Consider the following 22,086-nt stretch of genomic DNA (forward strand, 5'->3'; position numbering starts at 1 on the left):
AAAAATGTTGAACAATTTATGGTGTGTCATTATTTGTTTAATGAAGTGTTACCATTTTGTATTGTTTTGATATTCCAAGTGCAACCTCTCAATTCGTGGATGTCATTAAGGCAGCCCCCTGCACCTCTCCAATTCAGAGGGGTTGGGTTAAATGCAGAAAACACATTTCAGTTGAATGAATTCAGAAGTACAACTGACTAGTGTTAGAGTTGCGTCAATTCGAATCTGGTATCAGGATAAATATGACATTGAGTCACCGATTGTATACTATGTATTTTTTATTAACTAAGCAATAAGTGCCATGAGGCCGAAGGAATTGTCTGTAGAGCGCAGAGAAAGGTTTCCAAAAACACAGTGGCCAAAAACTCAAATGGAAGAAGCTAGGAAGCACCAAGACTCTTCCTAGAGCTAGGAGCCCGGCCAAACTGAGCAATCAGGGGCCCTGGTCAGGGTTCCTCTGGAGATGGGAGAACCTTCCAGAAGGACAACCGTCTCTGCAGCGCTCCACCAATTAGGCCTGTATGGTAGAGTGGCCAGACAGAAGCCACTCCTCCATAAAAGGCACATGATAGCCCACTTGGAATTTGCCAAAAGGCATATAAAACTCTCAGACCATGAGAAACGAGATTCTCAGGCCTGATGAAACCAGGATTGAACTCTTTGTCTGAATGCCGAGCGTCACGTATGGAAGAAACCTGGCACCATTCCTACGGTGAAGCATGGTGATGGCTGCATCATGCTGTGGGGATGTTTTTCAGCGGCAGGGACTGGGAGACTAGTCAGGATCGAGGGAAAGATGGAGCAGAGTAGAAAATTCCTTGATGAAAACCTGCTCCAGAGTGCTCAGGACCTCAGACTGGGGCGAAGGGTCACCTTTCAACAAGACAATGACCCTAAGCACACAGCCAAGACAACGCAGGAGTGGCTTCAGGACAAGTCTCAATGTCCTTGAGTGGCCCAGGCATGGCTCGGACTTGGAACCCGATATCACATCTCTGGAGAGACCTGAAAATAGCTGAGCAGCGACGCTCCCCATTTAACCTGACGGGGCATGAGATGATCTGCAGAGAAGAAGAAACTCCCTAAATACTGGTGTGCCATTCTTGTAGCGTCATACCCAAGACGACTCGAGGCAGTAATCGCTGCCAACGGTGCTTTAACAAAGTACTGAGTAAAAGGGTCTAAATACTTATGTAAATTAATTTGTGTTTTATCCTTTGGCAAAAATCTCTAAAAGACTGTTTTTAATTGGTCATTATGGGGTGTTGTGTGTAGATTGAGGAAAAAAATGTAATCCATTTGAGAATAAGACTAATTTAATAACTAAATGTGGAAAAAGTCAAGGGGTAGGAGTACTTTCTGAATGCACTGTATATAAAATATATATAATTTCCCTTCATTTTAAACACTCCCCTAATTGGAGTAAACTAATGGACCACACTTAGGCTACTACTTCTAATTTATACATTTCACGGACCTAGTATATTTTACAATCGTTTTTGTTTTTAATCCTATCCTTCAGCTACCCTCAACCTCTCCCATCAATCTCTGAAGACCATCCAGTTTTGATTTCAATTAGAATTTTGTTTGCCAAATAAGTTGCACTCTCATTTCCATTGACAGTAGCGGGTGGGGAATGAGAAACAGAGGAGAAAGAGAATAGAGACAGAAAAAGAGGGTTCTACTAAGCTATATGGAATTGTTGAGGTCATAACCAAGGATCATTTAGCCATTTGATTTTGAATGAAAGACCACTTGATTTAAAAAAAGAAAAAAAAGTGGGCCTTATTGCCATTATTTTTTAAACTGGTACCGGGGGACCTTCAGATGAGTCTTGTGAGGCCTAAAGCAAAACAACCGACATGTACGTGTTCGTGAGAGTCTCACCTTTGCACCAAGGGGTCATATTAGTGTAGCCCTACACTACAGCTGTATTGACTTCAGACGAGTCCCAAGATACTCCGTTTTTGCTCTACCCCCACAAGCAATAATAGTTTACAGGCCAAACCGTTCAGACGCTAGAGACGATTTTGTGAGAAGACCAATTTTCAGGATGTCTCATGGTCTGACAAAAACCGCTCTAGCTCTGTTACCTTTCACCGCAGAAGTGCGACAAAGGAGGATAAGGTCGATTGAGACAAATCCAAAGCAAAAAACTAATTCAAACAGATTGTGGATTTTTATTATGCTAATTCGACTCAAGGGGGCGCAGACATAGACCTTAGAACACAGGCAGAGCATCAGCTAGCTATGTGAATACGATTTCTCTGTGAAAACAAAAACTGTATTTATCATTATGGATATCAAGGCAATCTGAGGATACCTACTTTTTAGTGTTCATGTTATTTCATCTTGCAGAAATCTGTATCTACAATTTTTGGAAAATGTAAATTTATGGGAATCATCAATTGTCCAGACATATCCCATTATGCTGGGATAGACTTATATCCACTCAGATTACGTGGTATGAAAGTTCTAGAAAAAGGGAAGAAAATGACCCTTTGGCATCTTTTCCCAATAGTGAACGCATTTGCTACATACTTTAGTTTTATGCTCTTGTGAAGGTGAGCTGTAATAGATGGAGCAAAGAAATTGATATACTGTGACTAAAAATAGAGGGCAGGATTTCCTGAGCTCACCGAAGGCCGTTATTCAAATGGAGTATTTGACAGCTTCTAATGTAGCCTATTCATTCTAGTGTTTTGCATTCCAGAGTTGTTTTTTTAAACAACAATTAAAATAGTAATAAAAAAACAGAATGTAATAAATATTTTAATACAACATTTTGCTGGACATAAATCAGTGAAGTCTGAAAAACATTTTTAATAAGATGTCAGTAAAAGCAAACTATTATGTTAAGTTGGGTAGCAGACATAACTTGGATCAATCATTAAGTTCTAATGCTGTAGGTGTTTCCGAACGACTTCGATTGTAAAACAATTTGGACAGGTTCTCACATTTTACTTTTGGGGACAAGCAGCAAAAGCCAGTCTTTGCAAGCAGCATTTGAAAATCAAAACAAATATTAGCTGCTTGGACATTTGACTATGAACTCCAAAATGTTGTTTAAATTAGAACCCCAACAAATAAGCCCCCCCCCAAAAAAAAGGTAGCTTTATTCCACACTGAACAAATTAGTCAAACAGTTTTATTAAAAGGGATTCTCCAGTACTTTTGTATACTTTTTAACCCAGTAGTTCGGAAGGTAGTGTCACCTATGTGCACCACGTTATTGCTCTCTCTCACTCTGCTGTTTGTGCATCTTGCTAGCGGTCACTTGCATGACGAGGGCTGAAGCTCATTGGTTGAAACCGAATTGCTAAGGGGCTGGCCCACATGAGGGAAAATGACAAAACACAGCTTCCAGAAAAACAGTTACTTTCAAACTAGGGATTTCGTTGCTAATTCAAGCAAAACAAATTCTGCACATAGATCATGCATGCGCATGAACAAACTACACATTGAGCTGCCAGGAAGTGTCAAAGCGGGAGGTATTATTATTTTTATAATATATATTTTTGCCAAAGTTCCAGAGCCTGTCTAAGTGTGTATTCCTCACAGGTCCAGGAAGTGTGAGGAGCGGAGGAGTGCCTTTTCTTCTACATGAACATGTCATCGTAGCCTGGCGGCGGCATGTGATCTGGGTCTGGCCTGGAAACCACAGAGCATAATACAGTCATACATCCATAAATAATACTCGTCGACAAGTGCCCCACTCAAGACATACCTGGTGGGCAATTTGTGACAGCCCACCACACCAGCCATTTTTTCACTCTTAGATGACAGCCTAGAAGAATTGAACCTTGACTTCAGTTACAGACTGACATATTGCATCTCAAATACCTGTGTGTTTACAATAGCCTTCACTTTCTTACCCAACATACAGATGAAAAGCCATCTCTTTTCCTAACTCAGGCACACTTGGATTGATATTTATTGTGCACTTATTCATGTCAAATAAATCCCATAATATAAAAGTGAGGTTACACACTATAACAAATAATATTGAAGGCATTTAAATATTATGAACAAAAATAAAACAATTTCACTGAGTTACAGTAAATTGAAATAAATGCATTAGGTCATAATCTATGTATTTCACATAACTCAGCAGGGGAGCAGCCATGGGTGGGCATAGGCTCACCCACTGGGGAACCAGGCCTAGCCAAATAGGAAACACTTCTCCCCCTCCCCCACACAAAAACATCTTTCTTACAGACAAAAATACTCCTGTTTCATCAGGTGGCTGGTCTCAGGCGATCCCGCAGGTAAAGAAGCAGGATGGGGAGGTCCTGGGCTGGCGTGGTTACATGAGGCCGGTTGGACATGCAGCCAAATTCTTTAAAACAACGTTTAAGCTGCCTTTGTTTATGGTTGAGAAATTACCATTAAAATTCTCTGGTAACAGCGCTGGTGGACATTCCTGCAGTTGGCATGCCAATTGCATGCTTCCTCAAAATTTGAGACATCTGTGCCATTGTGTTATGTGACAAAACTGCACATTTTAGTGGCCTTTATTATCCCCAACACAAGGTGCACCTGTGTAATGATCATGCTGTTTAAATCAGCTTCTTGATATTGCACACCTATCAGGTGGATAGATTATCTTGGCAAAGGAGAAATGCTCAGTAACATGGATGAAAACAAAATGGTGCAAACAAAAAAAAGCTTTATGCGTATGGAACATTTCTGGGATCTTTTGTCAACTCATGTGCTCAAACTTTACATGTGGCATTATATTTTCCTTCAGTGTAGTTTATTGACCATCACTCTTACAAATGTAAGCTAGTAAGCAATAAATAAATACTTAAACAACTTTCCAATTATGCATTAATGATTAATAAGGTGTACAGTTCATACATTAATACTGTAAATAATGAATATAATCAATAGTTCAAAGTCTGTAAATATCAACATTTATAGCTTACTAACATTTACAAATGTAAGAATACTACTACTTATGAATGCCTTCTAAAATGGTGGACATTAGTAATACCCAAAATAAAATTCAAGAAAATAACTCTTACCCAGGTCTGTGTCTTCCGACAGGCCCAAAGGGGTCAAAGCGGGCCCCGGGCGGCACAGCTCCCGGCGGCAGGATGCCAGGGAGCCCACCAGAGGGGTCAAACCCTGAGCGGGGGTAACCAGCCCTCAAAGGGTCCACGATCATCCCTCCTCCACGACCACTGGGAGACACAGAAACAGAGCCCGTCATTGGTCTATTGCATTAGATAGAAAATGCTATTTGCTGTGATAGTGACTCAATAATAATCCACTTTCCTAATATTTGAGCCTGATCTTCATTGTCCGCATAATTCAAGTCATGTAAATTAAAATATGAAGATGTCAACAAATTTTGAATAGTCCTTTAAATGAATACCATCTACATAGTCAGAGTGGTTGGATTAATGTCTTTAGCGCCTAGTGCTTTAAATTCAAAGAAAACAATTGCTTTGCAGTCAAATGTACAGTTCAAACATTTTTGGTAAAAAAGCCCAGCCATAGTGAGGAATGGTCCAACGCCTGCTTCATTGTCTCTTGTTCTACCATTTCCGAGTGCAGGAGGGAAACTCACCCAAAGGGATCCAGATCGGCTCCACCTGCAGCAAAAGGAGCCATGGGGTCTGGCCTGAAAAACACATGACACCACTAGAGTGTATCACAAAGCAGACTTCACGTTATGGTCTTTTAAAACCTACTTTGTTAAAATAGTGAGTTATAGCTTGCAAAATAAACAAATGTGAATCTGGGTGACAACATGAGGAAGTCTTTTTTTCCTACATTAGGACTGTTTCACTCAAGAGATTAGGTCTGCGTCATGTGGTATCGTAACACTCACGGAAAATGAAAGACCGCATATAGTTGTACCCATGCAAGGTATTGTCAGATGTCAACTAAATCTATTGATCCAAAGTGGTTGATTTGATTGTACAGCCAACAACCAATTCACGTCAGCTGCCAACTAAATACAATATCATTGTACGTTGTTCCGTTCGCCCGCAGGGGTCTTGATTGAAAAACAAAATGTGAAAAGTATGCATGCAAGTCAATATAGTATCACTTACAGTTGAAGTCGGAAGTTTACATACACCAAATATATATATATTTTTTAAATTAACTCAGTTTCACAATTCCTGACATTCCCCATCTTGGGTCAGTTTATGATCACCACTTTATTTTAAGAATGTGAAATGTCAGAATAATAGAGAATTATTTATTTAAGCTTTTATTTCATCAAATTCCCAGTGGGTCAGAAGTTTCCATACACTCAATTACTATTCGGTAGCATTGCCTTTAAATTGTTTAACTTGGGTCAAAATTTTTCACAATAAATTAGGAGAATTTTGGCCCATTCCGCCTGACAGAGCTGAGTCAGGTTTGTAGGCCTCCTTGCTCGCACGCGCTTTTTCAGTTCTGCCCACAATTTCTATGGGATTGAGGTCAGGGCTTTGTGATGGCCACTCCAATACCTTGACTTTGTTGTCCTTAGGCCATTTTGCCACAACTGTGGAGGTATGCGTAGGTCATTGTCCATTTGGAAGACCCATTTGCGACCAAGCTTTAACTGATGTCTTGAGATGTTGCTTCAATATATCCACATTTTCCTGCCTCATGATGCCATTGATTTGCATTTTTCGGCACCAAAGTACATTCATCTCTAGGAGACAGAGCGCGTCTCCTTACTGAGCGGTAAGACGGCTGGTGTTTATACTTGCGTACTATCGTTTGTGCAGATGAACATGGTACCGTCAGGCGTTTGGAAATCACCCCCAAGGATGAACCAGACTTGTGGAGGTCTGCAATTTTTCGTGGGGGGATTTTCCCATGATGTCAAGCAGAGGCACCGAGTTTGAAGGTAGGCCTTGAAATACATCCACATGTACACCTCCAATTGACTCAAATTATGTCCATTAACCGATTAGAAGCTTCTAAAGCCATGACAATTTTCTGGAATTTTCTAGGCTGTTTAAAAGGCACAGTCAACTTAGTGTATGTAAACTTCTGACCCACTGGAATTGTGATACAGTGAAATAATCTGTCCGTAAACAATTGTTTGAAAAATTACTTTGCATGACACAAGTAGATATACTATAGCTTTGGCAGGTCGGTTAGGACGTTAACAAGAAATTTGTGGAGTGGTTGAAAAACGGGTTTTAATGACTCCAACCTAAGTGTATGAATGCTTCCGACTTCAACTGTACATATAAATACACTTTTTCCCCCAGAAGAAAATAGCTTTCAACCCTGGAACTGAAACATGTATTCATGGTGTATTGTGGCAAGGCCCACAGCAGGAGAGTGACTATCCCTTTTAATGAAGGCGAATGTTGCAACCCTAGAAGACTCTACAGGCGATATGAGCTGAACTCGAGAAATGCCGCCCATTGGCCTGCGTTTTTGAACACCTATAACTGCCATTTAGAGAATAAACTTTTTTTTGTTGCCTTAAGTTAAATAAATAAAATAAGTTTATAAAGCGGTACAGCGTCCACCTTAATTTTTTTGGGAAGAACACCGGATAAATTTACAGTAACTTCAGAAAGTACTCATACACCTTGACTTATTCCAAATGTAAGTGCTACAGCCTGGATTTCCAAATGGTTTAAGTCGATTCCTCACACATGCAATTTCAGCAAATGAAGTACTAACATCTAATTCACATAAGTATTCACACCCCTTAGTCAATACTTTGTAGAAGCACCTTTGTTGGCAAATACAGCTTTGAGTTGTCTTGGGTATGTCTGGATCAGCTTTACACATCTGGATTTGGGGATTTTCTCCCATTCTTCCTTGGAGATTCTCAAGCTCTGTTAAGGCAGATGGGGAGCGGCAGTGAATGGCAATCAAGTATTTCCACAGAATTTAAAATGGGATTCAAGTCTGGGCCACTAAAGGCCTTTGACATTCTTGTTCTGAAGCTAATGGAGACCACTGTGCTCTTGGAAACACCCCAGATTTATGTCTCATCACAATTCTCTCAGATATCTATGGATAGTTCCTTGGACTTCATGGAATGGTTTCTGCTCTGACACTGTCAACTATGGGACCTTACAGTTAATTCGGAATGTATTCAGACCCCTTAACTTTTTCCAGTCTTAGCCTTATTCTGGACCAATTTTTATTTTAAGTTAAAAAAAAAAAAAGCACACAACAAAGCTGACAAAAAAAATGCTAATGAGATCAGGTGCACCCTGTTTCCATTGCTCATCCTTGAGATGTTTCTTCATCCAACTTAAGACATGATTTGGAAAGGCACATATCTATATATAAAAATAAAAATAAATTAAAAGCCCCACAGTTGACAGTGCATGTCAGAGCAAAAAACAAGCCATGAGGTTGAAGGAATTGTCCGTAGAGCTCAGAGACATGATTGTGTCGAGGCACAGATCTGGGGAAGGGTACCAAAACATTTCTGCAGAATGGAAGGTCCCCAAGACACAGTGGCCTTCATCATTCTTAAATGGAAGAAGTTTAGGAAGTGTCTTGATGGTTCCAGATTTGGCCGCCCGGCCAAACTGCGCAATCGCAAGAGAAGGGACTTGGTCAGGGAGGTGACCAAGAACCCAAGTCACTCTGACAGAGTTCCTCCTTGGAGATGGGAGAACCTTCCAGAAGGACAACCATCTCTGCAGCACTCCACAAATCAGGCCTGTATGGTAGTGGCCAGGCAAAAGCCAATCCTCAGTAAAAAAAAGGCACAACAGCCCACTTGGAGTTTGCCAAAAGGCACCATGAGAAACAAGATACTCTGGTCTGATGAAACCATGGTTGAACTCTTTGGTCTTTATGCCACGCGTCATGTCTGGAAGCAACCTGGCACCATCCCTACGGTGAAGGATGGGTAGCAGCATCATGCTGTGGGGATGTTTTTCTAGCGGCAGCGAATGGGAGATTAGTGAAATAATTGTTGGGGAAATGATTTGTGTCATGCACAAAGTAGACATTCTAACCAACTTGCCAAAACTAGTTTGTTAACAATAAATGTGTGGAGTGGTTGAAAAACAAGTTTCAATGACTCCAACCTAAGTGTATGTAAACGTCAACTATACATGTGAAATTTGTTTCGATTTAGAAAAGACCATTATCATGCACCTATCTCAAAACGGGAAGCAGGGAAAAAATTTAATCTATGCACTTAAATAGCGAATGGAGGACAATTTTCCCACGGTTCATTTTTATGCCAGCCAGGTAGGCTATACTCCTGCTGTAAAGAGAAGCAATGTGCTTAATATTAGGAAAGTTGCATAGCCTATAGAAATGATGCGCAACATGACCACTCATGAAGTTCGAGATTAGATTTGCAGTGATTAGAGGGACAGAGTACCAGGCAGTTATCAAATTTGGTAGACTAATGACCAGGTAATACGGTGACCGTAACAACCCTAGCCATAACTTACTTAATTGATAAATTACAGAAATAAGAGTCACCAGATCCAATCACAGGGTTGACTAACTCTGGAGATCCCTCCATCTCCACTGAGATAAAAACAGATTTACTTTTTTTTTTTGCACCTTACTTGTGGACTGATCTCAGAACTCTGAAGTAGGATGTTTTGGTGCAGTTCAGACAGCTGTTTGATGACTTTTTTTTAAACTTAGGAAATGCGTTTATTTTTCCATGATCGTGTTTTGTAAATAAATAAATAAACTTGTAAATGTTTATTACATTGGAATTGTAAATATGTATGATTGTGTACAGGGCTCCCTTGTAAAAGAGGCCGTGGTCACAATGAGATTCCCTGTTTAAATAAACTGAGTATACCAAACATAAGAACACCTTCCTAACATTGAGTTGCAAAACATTTGGCCATCAGCCTCAATTCTTCAGAGCATGGAATGCTGGCCCATGTTGACTCCAATGCTTCCCACAGTTGTGGCAAGTTGGCTGGATGTCCTTTGGGTGGTGGACCATTCTTGATACACACAGGAAACTGTTGAGTATGAAAAACACAGCAGTATTGCAGTTCTTGACACACAAACTGGTGAGCACGGCTACCATACCCGGTTCAAAGGCACTTAAATCTTTTGTCTTGCCGATTCACCCTGAATAGCGCACACATACACAATCCATGTCTCAAGGCTTAAAAATCTTTCTTGAACCTTCTCCTCCCCACTGATTGAAGTGGATTTAACACGTGAAATCAATAAGAGAACATAGGTGAAACCTAGTCAGTCTGTCATGGAAAAGGCAGGTGTTAATGTTATGTATACTCAGTGTACATTTAAATTAAATTCTGTCCATCAAGTTATAGTAAATCAAAACAGTTGACAGACTACTGTGTGAAGCTTTAACCTACCCTATCATATGTGACCGAACGGCTCGAGTCGGTCTTATGTAGCAAAAATTGAAATAGTTTACATTGGAAAAAAGATTGGATAAAAGACTAAGAAATCATACACTAGAGTTGAGAAACAATGGGACAGTAATTCTGCTCTGAAAGTTGATAAACCCCACTTATGAGAAAATGGCTCTTGAATGTTTTGGTACACCTACTGGCGAGCTCTGTCTACAACCATTCAGCATCGTTTACACGCTCTTAAGCTTTAGCCCCACCCATCTCTTTAAGGATTCAAATGAGGCCATGTACTAAATAAACAGATTAAGACTAAGTGCTGGTTTATACCGTGTCTATTGATATATCTGTTGACAGTTGTCAGTGACATCATTTTGTCTTCGACATCAAACTTGTCCTGGTGGTCCAAAACAGCATAATTGGTGTATTTTACCACCAATAAACCAATCCTTTAAAAAAATGTATGTCAATATAGCAAACCAGGCAACTAAAATAAACTTCTAAACAATGTTTTGGTTCATTTCTAGCTTGTTAGCTAGCTAGATAACATTAAGGAAGCTGGCTAGCCAGTTCAAATAATGACCATATCATATAGCTGACGTCTTCACTTAAGCTAATCTGTATTCATTACTAAATGAAAATAAACGTAGTCATTATTTACAAGTTAATGGCAAGCCAATTACAGAAATTAGCTTACGGTTGAGAGTTAAGAAATAAAAGCAAGGCCGTCTACTGGAGAATTTTTAAAATTAGACACAAAGTGTTTACATTCAAATGCCACTCCTGTAAATTAGTGACGTGCATCACCTACTTTCCTGAAACGAGTAACATATACATAAATACCATTTTGTAATGTTACTAGGCTAAACAGTCAGTATAAAATCAGTGACTACAGCTGATATAGTACTGTAGGGGTATTCAAGTCATGTTCTTCTTTACTAAGGAACATCAACTGGCCCAACATTCACTAGTTGAAGAACCCTGTAGTAAGGTATGTTGTACAAACCAGTTAGGCTGCCTACTGCTCTGTGGATGCCTTGTGGGAATGCGGAGAGGGTCACTGTCCGGCTGGGAGTCATTGGATTTCTCTCTGCTACTCTTTTCTTCCTTTCTTGGCGCGGGCACTGAGGGAAGGAGCTGGCTCTTCACCTTCTGAGACAAATCTTCTGCATTCTTGAATACACTGACAGAGGGGAGGATCATGTCAATACCAACACGTTTTAGATACTTATAGGAATAGTAAGGTAAATTCTGTACAAATCTGGAATAAAAATTGTAATGCATGAAAATGTATTTTGTCGCAAGGAGCTTTGATTCATACTTGTCATTGTATCTACACTGAACCAAAATATAAACACACAAGAGCAACAATAAAGCGTTTATTGAGTTCATAAAGATATCAGGCAATTGTTTAGTTCCTAATCTATGGATTTCAAATCAAATTTTATTGGTCACATACACATGGTAATGCGAGTGCAGCGAAATGCTTCTGCTTCTAGTGCCGACCGTGCAGTAATGTAACAATTTCACCACAAAGTGTAAAGGAATGAATAAGAATATGTACATATAAATATATGGATGAGCGATGGCCGTGAGGCATAGGTAAGATGCAGTAGATGGTATAGAGCACAGTATATACAGTGGGGAGAACAAGTATTTGATACACTGCCGATTTTGCAGGTTTCCTACTTACAAAGCATGTAGAGGTCAAGACTAGTCATTCAACTGAGACTGCTCTTCTCTGTATCACGGAGGCCCTCCGCACTGCTAAAGCTAACTCTCTCTCCTCTGCTCTCATCCTTCTAGACCTATCGGCTGCCTTCGATACTGTGAACCATCAGATCCTCCTCTCCACCCTCTCCGAGTTGGGCATCTCCGGCGCGGCCCACGCTTGGATTGCGTCCTACCTGACAGGTCGCTCCTACCAGGTGGCGTGGCGAGAATCTGTCTCCTCACCACGCGCTCTCACCACTGGCGTCCCCCAGGGCTCTGTTCTAGGCCCTCTCCTATTCTCGCTATACACCAAGTCACTTGGCTCTGTCATAACCTCACATGGTCTCTCCTATCATTGCTATGCAGACGACACACAATTAATCTTCTCCTTTCCCCCTTCTGATGACCAGGTGGCGAATCGCATCTCTGCATGTCTGGCAGACATATCAGTGTGGATGACGGATCACCACCTCAAGCTGAACCTCGGCAAGACGGAGCTGCTCTTCCTCCCGGGAAGGACTGCCCGTTCCATGATCTCGCCATCACGGTTGACAACTCCATTGTGTCCTCCTCCCAGAGCGCTAAGAACCTTGGCGTGATCCTGGACAACACCCTGTCGTTCTCAACTAACATCAAGGCGGTGGCCCGTTCTTGTAGGTTCATGCTCTACAACATCCGCAGAGTACGACCCTGCCTCACACAGGAAGCAGCGCAGGTCCTAATCCAGGCACTTGTCATCTCCCGTCTGGATTACTGCAACTCGCTGTTGGCTGGGCTCCCTGCCTGTGCCATTAAACCCCTACAACTCATCCAGAACGCCGCAGCCCGTCTGGTGTTCAACCTTCCCAAGTTCTCTCACGTCACCCCGCTCCTCCGCTCTCTCCACTGGCTTCCAGTTGAAGCTCGCATCCGCTACAAGACCATGGTGCTTGCCTACGGAGCTGTGAGGGGAACGGCACCTCAGTACCTCCAGGCTCTGATCAGGCCCTACACCCAAACAAGGGCACTGCGTTCATCCACCTCTGGCCTGCTCGCCTCCCTACCACTGAGGAAGTACAGTTCCCGCGCAGCCCAGTCAAAACTGTTCGCTGCTCTGGCCCCCCAATGGTGGAACAAACTCCCTCACGACGCCAGGACAGCGGAGTCAATCACCACCTTCCGGAGACACCTGAAACCCCACCTCTTTCAGGAATACCTAGGATAGGATAAAGTAATCCTTCTCACCCCCCTTAAAAGATTTAGATGGACTATTTGTAAAGTGGCTGTTCCACTGGATGTCTTAAGGTGAACGCACCAATTTGTAAGTCGCTCTGGATAAGAGCGTCTGCTAAATGACTTAAATGTAAATGTAATCCATCCTCCCCTCATTTACGGTGCAGTCGTCCTGTCCCCTTTGCAGAAAAGCATCCCCAAAGAATTGTTTCCACCTCCATGCTTCATGGTTGGGATGGTGTTCTTGGGGGTTGTACTCATCCTTCTTCGTCTTCCTCCAAACACAGCGAGTGGAGTATAGACCAAAAAGCTATATTTTTGTCTCATCAGACCACATGACCTTCTCCCATTCCTCCTCTGGATCATCCAGATGGTCATTGGCAAACTTCAGACGGGCCTGGACATGCGCTGGCTTGAGCAAGGGGACCTTGCGTGCGCTGCAGGATTTTAATCCATGACGGCCCAGCTCTCTTCAGGTCATTGACCAGGTCCTGCCGTGTAGTTCTGGGCTGATCCCTCACGTTCCTCATGATCATTGATGCCCCACGAGGTGAGATCTTGCATGGAGCCCCAGACCGAGGGTGATTGACCGTCATCTTGAACTTCTTCCATTTTCTAATAATTGCGCCAACAGCTGTTGCCTTCTCACCAAGCTGCTTGCCTATTGTCCTGTAGCCCATCCTATCCTTGTGCAGGTCTACAATTTTATCCCTGATGTCCTTACACAGTTCTCTGGTCTTGGCCATTGTGGAGAGGTGTATTTTATACAGGTAACGAGTTCAAACAGGTGCAGTTAATACAGCTAATGAGTGGAGAACAGGAGGGCTTCTTAAAGAAAAACTAACAGGTCTGTGACAGCCGGAATTCTTACTGGTTGGTAGGTGATCCAATACTTATGTCATGCAATAAAATGCAAATGAATTATTTAAAAATCATACAATGTGATTTGTGTTTTAGATTCCTTCTCTCACAGTTGAAGTGTACCTATGACAAATTAGACCTTTACATGCTTTGTAAGTGTAACAAAAAAAAATCTGCAGTGTATCAAACAATTGTTCTCCCCACTGTACATATGAGATGAGTAATGTAGGGTAAGTGGCATTGATTAAAGTGACTAGTGATACATTTATTATATCCAATTTTTTATTATTAAAGTGGCTAGAGATTTGAGTCAGTATGTTGGCAGCAGCCACTCAATGTTAGTGATAGCTGTTAAACAGTCTGATGGCCTTGAGATCGAGAGACTGAAAAACAGCTTCTGTCCCAGCTTTGATGCACTTGTACTGACCTCGCCTTCTGGATGATAGCGGGATGAACAGGCAGTGGCTCGGGTGGTTGTTGTCCTTGATCTTTTTGGTCTTCCTGTGACATCGGGTGGTGTAGGTGTCCTGAAGGGAAGGTACCTTGCCCCCCAGTGATGTGTTGTGCAGACGGCACCACCCTCTGGAGAGCCTTACGGTTGTGGGCTGAGCGGTTGCCGTCCTAGGCGGTGATACAGCCTGACAGGATACTCTCGATTGTGCATCTGTAGAAGTTTGTGAGTGTTTTTGGTGAAAAGCCCAAATTCTTCAGCCTCCTGAGGTTGAAGAGACACTGTTGCACCTTCTTCACAACACTGTCTGTGCGGGTGGACCATTTCAGTTTGTCTGTGATGTGTACGCCCAGGAACTTAAAACCTTCCACCTTCTCCACTACTGTCCCATCAATGTGGATAGGGGGGGGGTGCTCCCTCTGCTGTTTCTTGAAGTCCACAATCATCTCCTGTGTTTTGTTGATGTTGAGTGAGGTTATTTTCCTGCCACCACACTCAGAGGACCCTCACCTCCTCCCTGTAGGCAGTCTCGTTGTTGTTGGTAATCAAGCCTACCACTGTAGTGTCATCTGTAAACTTGATGATTTGAGTTGGAGGCGTGCATGGCCACGCAGTCATGGGTGAACAGGGAGTACAGGAGAGGGCTGAGAACGCACCCTTGTGGCCCCAGTGTTGAGGATCAGCGGGTGGTGATGTTTCCTACCCTCACCACCTGATGGCGGCCTGTCAGAAAGTCCAGGACCCAGTTGCACAGGGCGGGGTCGAGACAGATGGTCTCGAGCTTAATGACAAGTTGGGAGGGTACTATGGTGTTAAATGCTGAGCTGTAATCGATGAACAGCATTCTCACTTAAGTATTCCTACTGTCCACGTGGGTTAGGGCAGTGTGCAGTGTGATTGCAATTGTGATGTCTGTTGACCTATTGGGGCGGTAAGCAAGTTGGAGTGGGTTGAGGTGGAGGTGGGGTTGAGGTGGAGGTGATATGATCCTTGACTAGTCTCAAAGCGATTCATGATGATGGAAGTGAGTTGTTTAGCTCAGTTAGCTTTCTTGGGAACAGGAACAATGGTGGCTCTCTTGCAACATGTGGGAACAGCAGAAAGAGCTCAGGATTGATTATGTCCGTAAACACACCAGCCAGCTAGTTTGGGCATGCACTGAGGACTCGGCTAGGGATGCCGTCTGGTCCGGCAGCCTTGTGAGAGTTAACACGTTTAAATGTTATACTCACGTTGGCTGCGGTGAAGGAGCGCCCGCAGGTTTTGGTAGTGGGCCGTGTCAGTGGTACTGTATTGTCCTCAAAGCGAGCAAAGAGGTTGTTAGGTTTGTCTGGGAGCAAGACTGTCCGCAGCGAGGCTGGCCGTCTTTTTGTAATCAGTGATTTTCTGTAGACCCTGCCACACCTCGTGTCTGAGCCATTGAATTGCGACTCTTTGTCTCTATACGGACACTTGGCTGGTTTGATTGCATTGTGGAGGGAATAGCTACACTGTTTGTATTCGCTCATGTTTCCGGTCGCCTCGCCATGATTAAAAGCAGTGGCTCGCGCTTTCAGTTGAGCGAATGCTGCCATCAACCCACGGTTTCTGATTGAGGGAAGGTTTTAGTCACCGTGGGTACAACATCACCGATGCAATTGCTAATAAGCTCGCTCATCGAATCAGCATGTATATGCAGATATCTCAATGTTGTCTGAGGCTAACCTTAACATATCTTTAAGAGTGGAATCTGATTAGTCGGACCAGCGTTGAACAGACCTGAGCACAGGCGTTTCCCGTTTTAGTTTCTGTCTATAGGCTGGGAGCAACACAATGGAGTCGTGGTCAGATTTGCCGAAAGGAGGGCTTTGTATGTGTCGCAGAAGTTAGAGTAGCAATGATCTAGAATGCTGCCCACCTGGGTCACGCATTCGATATGCTGATTAAATTTAGGGAGCCTTGTTTTCAGAGTAGCTTTGTTAAAATCCCCAGCTACAATAAATGCAGCCTCAGGATATGTTGTTTCCAGTTTACATCGTGTCCAATGAGGTTCTTTCAGGGCAGTTGAGGTGTCTGGTTGGTGGGGGGAAACACACAGGGCTGTGATTATAGTCGAAGAGAATTCTCTTGGTAGAGAATGCGGTCGGCATTTGATTGTAAGGAACTCTAGTTTGGGTGAACAAAAGGACTTGAGTTCCTGTACGTTGTTATAATCACACCACGACTCGTTAATCATAAGGCATACACTCCCGCACTTCTTACCAGAGATGTTGGTTTCGATGCGTGAAGAATCCAGGTGGCTGTACCGACTTTGATAACGTATCCCGAGTGAGCCATGTTTCCGTGAAACAGAGAATGTTAGTCTCTCTGGAAAGCAACCCTTGCTCGAATTTCGTCTACCTTGTCGTCAAGAGACTGGACACAGGAGAGTAGTATACTCGGGAGAAGTGATCCCATCTAAGGAGCCTGGCCAGAAGGCCGCCGTTGTTTTGGGTCGCCTACTGGGCTCTGAGCCATTGTCCTGGGTGGTGGTCCAAATCGAGGATCCGCTTGGGAACGTCGTATTCCTGGTCGTAATGTTGGTAAGTTGACGTTGCTCTTACAGTGGGGCAAAAAAAGTATTTAGTCAGCCACCAATTGTGCATGTTCTCCCACTTAAAAAGATGAGGCCTGTAATTTATCATAGGTACACTTCAACTATGACAGACAAAATGAGAAAAAAATATATCCAGAAAATCACATTGTAGGATTTTTAATGAATTTATTTGCAAATGATGGTGGAAAATAAGTATTTGGTCAATAACAAAAGTTTCTCAATACTTTGTCATTGCCAACAAAGTGTATAAGAGGTCAAACGTTTTCTGTAAGTCTTCACAAGGTTCTCACACACTGTTGCTGGTATTTTGGCCCATTCCTCCAATGGAGAACTCTAGGGCAGTGATGTTTTGGGGCTGTTGCTGGGCAACACAGACTTTCAACTCCCTCCAAAGATTTTCTATGGGGTTGAGATCTGGAGACTGGCTAGGCCACTCCAGGACCTTGAAATGCTTCTTACGAAGCCACTCCTTCGTTGCCCGGGTGGTGTGTTTGGGATCATTGTCATGCTGAAAGACCCAGCCACATTTCATCTTCAATGCCTTTGCTGATGGAAAGAGGATCTCAAAATCTCACGATACATGGCCCCATTCATTCTTTCCTTTAAACGGATCAGTCAACCTGGTCCCTTTGAAAAACAGCCCCAAAGCATGTTTCCACCCCCATGCTTCACAGTAGGTATGGTGTTCTTTGGATGCAACTCAGCATTCTTTGTCCCCCCGTGTGGTTCTGGGATTTTTGCTCATGGGGTGAGATCTTGCGTGGAGCCCCAGATCGAGGGAGATTATCAGTGGTCTTGTATGTCTTCTATTTCCTAATAATTGCTCCCACAGTTGATTTCTTACCTATTGCAGATTCAGTCTTCCCAGCCTGATGCAGGTCTACAATTGTTTCTGGTGTCCTTTGACAGCTCTTTGGTCTTGGCCATAGTGGAGTTTGGAGTGTGACTGTTTGAGGTTGTGGACAGGTGTCTTTTATACTGATAACAAGTTCAAACAGGTGACATTAATACAGGTAACGAGTGGAGGACAGAGGAGCCTCTTAAAGAAGAAGTTACAGGTCTGTGAGAGCCAGAAATCTTGCTTGTTTGTAGGTGACCAAAAACGTATTTTTCACCATAATTTGCAAATAAATTCATTAAAAATCCTACAATGTGATTTTCTGGATTTTTTAAAATCCTTGTCTATCATAGTTGAAGTGTACCTATGATGAAAATGACAGGCCTCTCTCATATTTTTAAGTGGGATAACTTGCACAATTGATGGCTGACTAAACACGTTTTGCCCCACTGTATATCCAATAGTTCTTCCTGGCTGTATGTAACAAGACTTAAGATTTCTTGGGGTAACAGTAAGAAATACGTAATTTTTTAAAATAATAATACTGCATAGTTTCCTAAGAACCCGGAGCGACCATCTGTCAGCGCCAAATCACATGACTGAATAGAGATACGCGTCAGTTGGTCACAGATACCTTAAAGGAGGGGCATGGATTAGAAAAACAGTTAATATCTGGTGTGACCACCATTTGTCTCATGCAGCGCGACATCTTCTTCACATGGAGCTGATTAGGCACCAGTAAAATGTTGTGAGGAGTTTCTGGACATTGGTGGGTCCTGGAACATGCGGTCGTAGACGTCGATCCACAGCATCCCGAACATTCTCAATGGGTGACATTTCTGGAGAGTATGCAGGCCATGGAAGAACTGGGAAATTTTTGGCTCTCAGGAATTGTGTACAGATCCTTGAGACACGTGGTCATGCTGAAACAAGAGGTGATGTGGCAAATGACCGGCACAAAAATGGGCCCCAGGATCTCATCACGGCATCCCTGTGCATTCAAATTGCCATCGATAAAAAGCAAGCATGTTTGTTGTCCGTAGCTTACGCATGCCCATACCAAAACCCCACCATGGGGCACTCAGTTCACAACGTTGACATCAGCAAACCTCTCACTCACACGACACCATCTGCCCAGTACAGTTGAAACAGGAATTCATCCATGAAGAGCCCTCTTCTCTAGCATGTCAGTGGCCATCAAAGGCGAGCATTTGAAGTCAGTTATGACACCAAACTGCAGTCAGGCCAAGACCCTGGTATGGACGACAAGCAAGCAGATGAGCTTACCGGAGACAGTTTCTGACAGTTCGTACAGAAATTCTTCAGTTTTGCAAACTCACTGTTTTATCAGCTTTGCGGGTGGCTGGTCTCAGACAATCCATGTCGGTAAAGAAGCAGGATGTGGAGGTCCTGGGCTGATGTGGTTACATGTGGTCTGTGGTTGTGGGGCCGGCTGGATGTACTGCCAAATTCTCTAGAAGGAGGTTGGAGGCAGCTTATGGTAGAGAAATGAACATTGCATTTTCTGGCAAGAGCTCTGGTGAACATTCCCAGTCAGCAAAACTGCACATTTTAGAGTGGCCTTTTATTGTCCCCCGCACAAGGTGCACCTGTGTAATGATCATGCGGTTTAATCAGTGGCGGCAGGTAGCCTAGCTGTTAGAGCATTGGACTAGTAACCAAAAGGTTTTAAGATCGAATCCCCGAGCTGACAAGGTACAAATCTGTCATTCTGCCCCTGAACAAGGCAGGTAAAGCCACTGTTCCTAGGCCGTCATTGAAAATAGGAATTTGTTCTTAACCGACTTGCCTAGTTAAAATAAAAAATTCTCAATATGCCACCCCTGCCAGGTGGATGGATTATCTTGGCAAAGGAGAAATGCTCACTAAAAGGGATATAAACACAAAATTAGAGATATGCTTTTTGTGCCTATTGAACATTTCTGGGATCTTTTATTCTTCACACGTTGGGTTTATATTTTTGTTCAGTGTAAAAGGATTGATGAGAAATATTTACTTGAAGTTGGGATATTTGGACTTAGCCAGGCCTCCTCGAAGACTCTAGGCAACAAAGCAATAATTGGTGTAATATAAAGATTTACAGCATGGCCTATAATATGGAGTAGTATTTCGGTAAGTAACTATTTTTTTTGTGTGTGAAAAAAAATATGAAAAGAATGTTGTACGTGTGGTCCAGTGGATTTCCTTAGCCAAATACTTATAAGTCTGTTGTTCGTCACTTTTGCTCCATTAAGTACGGTTCAAATTGAGCAAGACTTCAATACATCCCCAAAAATATGACATACTGACCAACCTTTCAAATGTCTGCAAATGATCTGCATCCACATAATCACTGACATTCATTGTCAGGTCTGACACCTGTTCAGTGGCCGAGTCCTGACAATAGAAAAGAGTCACACTTAGGCCTACTGTAGATGTCTAACTACATTTCTGAGAAATAACCACTTAAGACTTGAAATAGCATTTTGAATAGCTGTATAGTTACCATTAAGTTGAAGATCAAGGTGGAATCGACAGTGATGGCTTTGACCAAGAAATTAGACTTGTCATCATTTGACTTGTACCGCAGGGTGTACAATTCCTTGCTGTCATTCCACCCTGTAGGAAGCAACTCCGACTTCTTGTCACCACTCCGAGGCTGAATTAAATGTAAATAACAGATTTATTCATTCATAATTACAGGTATGCATCATCACGTCATGTTGCATAACGTCAGACCCTCTCAAGATAACTATTTAAAGCCACAATCATGAGTGTTTCAGCCCAATGTTAACCCCGCCACTTTTTAAAATGTAAACTAAGGATGAGGCTGAAAGATTGTAACCACACATATTCATAGATGGATCAGATACAAAGAATGACGGTCCTAGCTACGGATTTTAAGAGCAAAGAACTTGATTTAACCAAACAGATGTAACCCCCAATTACAATGGATACCACATGTTAGGTACGGTTAGGCGTAGCACAGCATTTCAACAAACTTTAACTAGGCGATAACTCTTCGTTCTCGTTTCGGTCAAACATGCATCTTCTAAAAAGTCTCCAGTTGCAGGTGGTTAATTTACGCAATAAGGCCCGAGGAAGTGTGGTATATGGCAAACAACGCGGAGTGCCTGGATACAGCCCTTAGCCGTGGTATATTGGCCATATACCACACACCCACGAGGTGCCTTATTGCAATTATAAACTGGTTACCAACGTAATTGGACCAGTAAATAGTATTATCGTTTGGTCATACCTATGGTATATTGTCTGATTAGCGTGTTACAAAATCTAACTAGAGACCTGATTGGCAAGCTAATTCACAAAACACATCCACATAAGCAAAATAATTAGTATTATTTACATATTGGCATTCATACAAATTCAAGAAATGTATTGATTTGTCAACCCAGTTTGCTGACACCATCACAACTGGCTACCAGCAACAGATTAGCAGTCTGACATGCCTTGCTAACTAACTAACGTTAGCTATAGCTAGCTAATTTAGCCAATTGACAAAGGTACCAACTATATATATCTTAATGCTTGTAAATTAACTAGCCAACTATAGTTGGTTAGCGAGGATACATGTCAGACGGCTAATCTGGCGTTGTTAACCAATTGGGACGTTGTCAGTAAACTCTAAAGCACTTAGCCATAAAACATGGAATTATAAATTAAATCATTTGTAGCCTGCAGGCATCACACTCACCTCATCTCCTAACCCAAGGCATTTGTACCCACTCTTTACAATTTCCCAGTGAACAAAACACACGACGACGTCTTGTGGACAGGTAATATTGCCTGCTACGCAGCTATACAAAAGCTCTAAACCAGCCATCTTTCGGAAAGTTATGAATCGATAGCAATGTTTGACCGAAAACGAAAGCCTTGCGAGAGGCACGGCTGTTTATGTTACTCATTGGGACGATCTCAATGGCTCGCAAACGCGATATCTCCTTTCCCCTTGTCTCCTTCTCAAAACCCATTGGATGAGAAAACCAGAGGTACCGCCCCCCTGACCTTCTCCTCCAATGTGTTGTGAGGAGACGAGGAGAAAAGACGCGAGGACGATACAATTGAGATATTCCCATTTTTAGAATGTGAAAGTGATCCCTGGGGGAAGTGAACTCATCTC

At 42.6% G+C, this 22,086-nt stretch overlaps 1 protein-coding gene across 1 annotated transcript; it reads right to left on the reverse strand.

The window, feature by feature from the left end:
- Nucleotides 1–2,756: 2,756 nt before the first annotated feature.
- On the reverse strand, nucleotides 2,757–21,875 carry psmf1 (proteasome inhibitor subunit 1). Its single transcript, XM_029669308.2, has 7 exons — nucleotides 21,661–21,875; nucleotides 20,452–20,604; nucleotides 20,260–20,342; nucleotides 11,302–11,478; nucleotides 5,576–5,629; nucleotides 5,028–5,186; nucleotides 2,757–3,651 (listed from the first exon to the last, which is right to left on the reverse strand). Exons 1-7 carry the CDS (start codon nucleotides 21,787–21,789, stop codon nucleotides 3,600–3,602), a joined length of 807 nt encoding a protein of 268 aa, XP_029525168.1. The 5' UTR covers nucleotides 21,790–21,875; the 3' UTR covers nucleotides 2,757–3,599.
- Between the last annotated feature and the right edge of the window lie 211 nt (nucleotides 21,876–22,086).

This window comes from Oncorhynchus nerka, linkage group LG2, assembly GCF_034236695.1.
Source record: "Oncorhynchus nerka isolate Pitt River linkage group LG2, Oner_Uvic_2.0, whole genome shotgun sequence".
Classification (NCBI taxonomy): Eukaryota; Metazoa; Chordata; class Actinopteri; order Salmoniformes; family Salmonidae; genus Oncorhynchus; species Oncorhynchus nerka.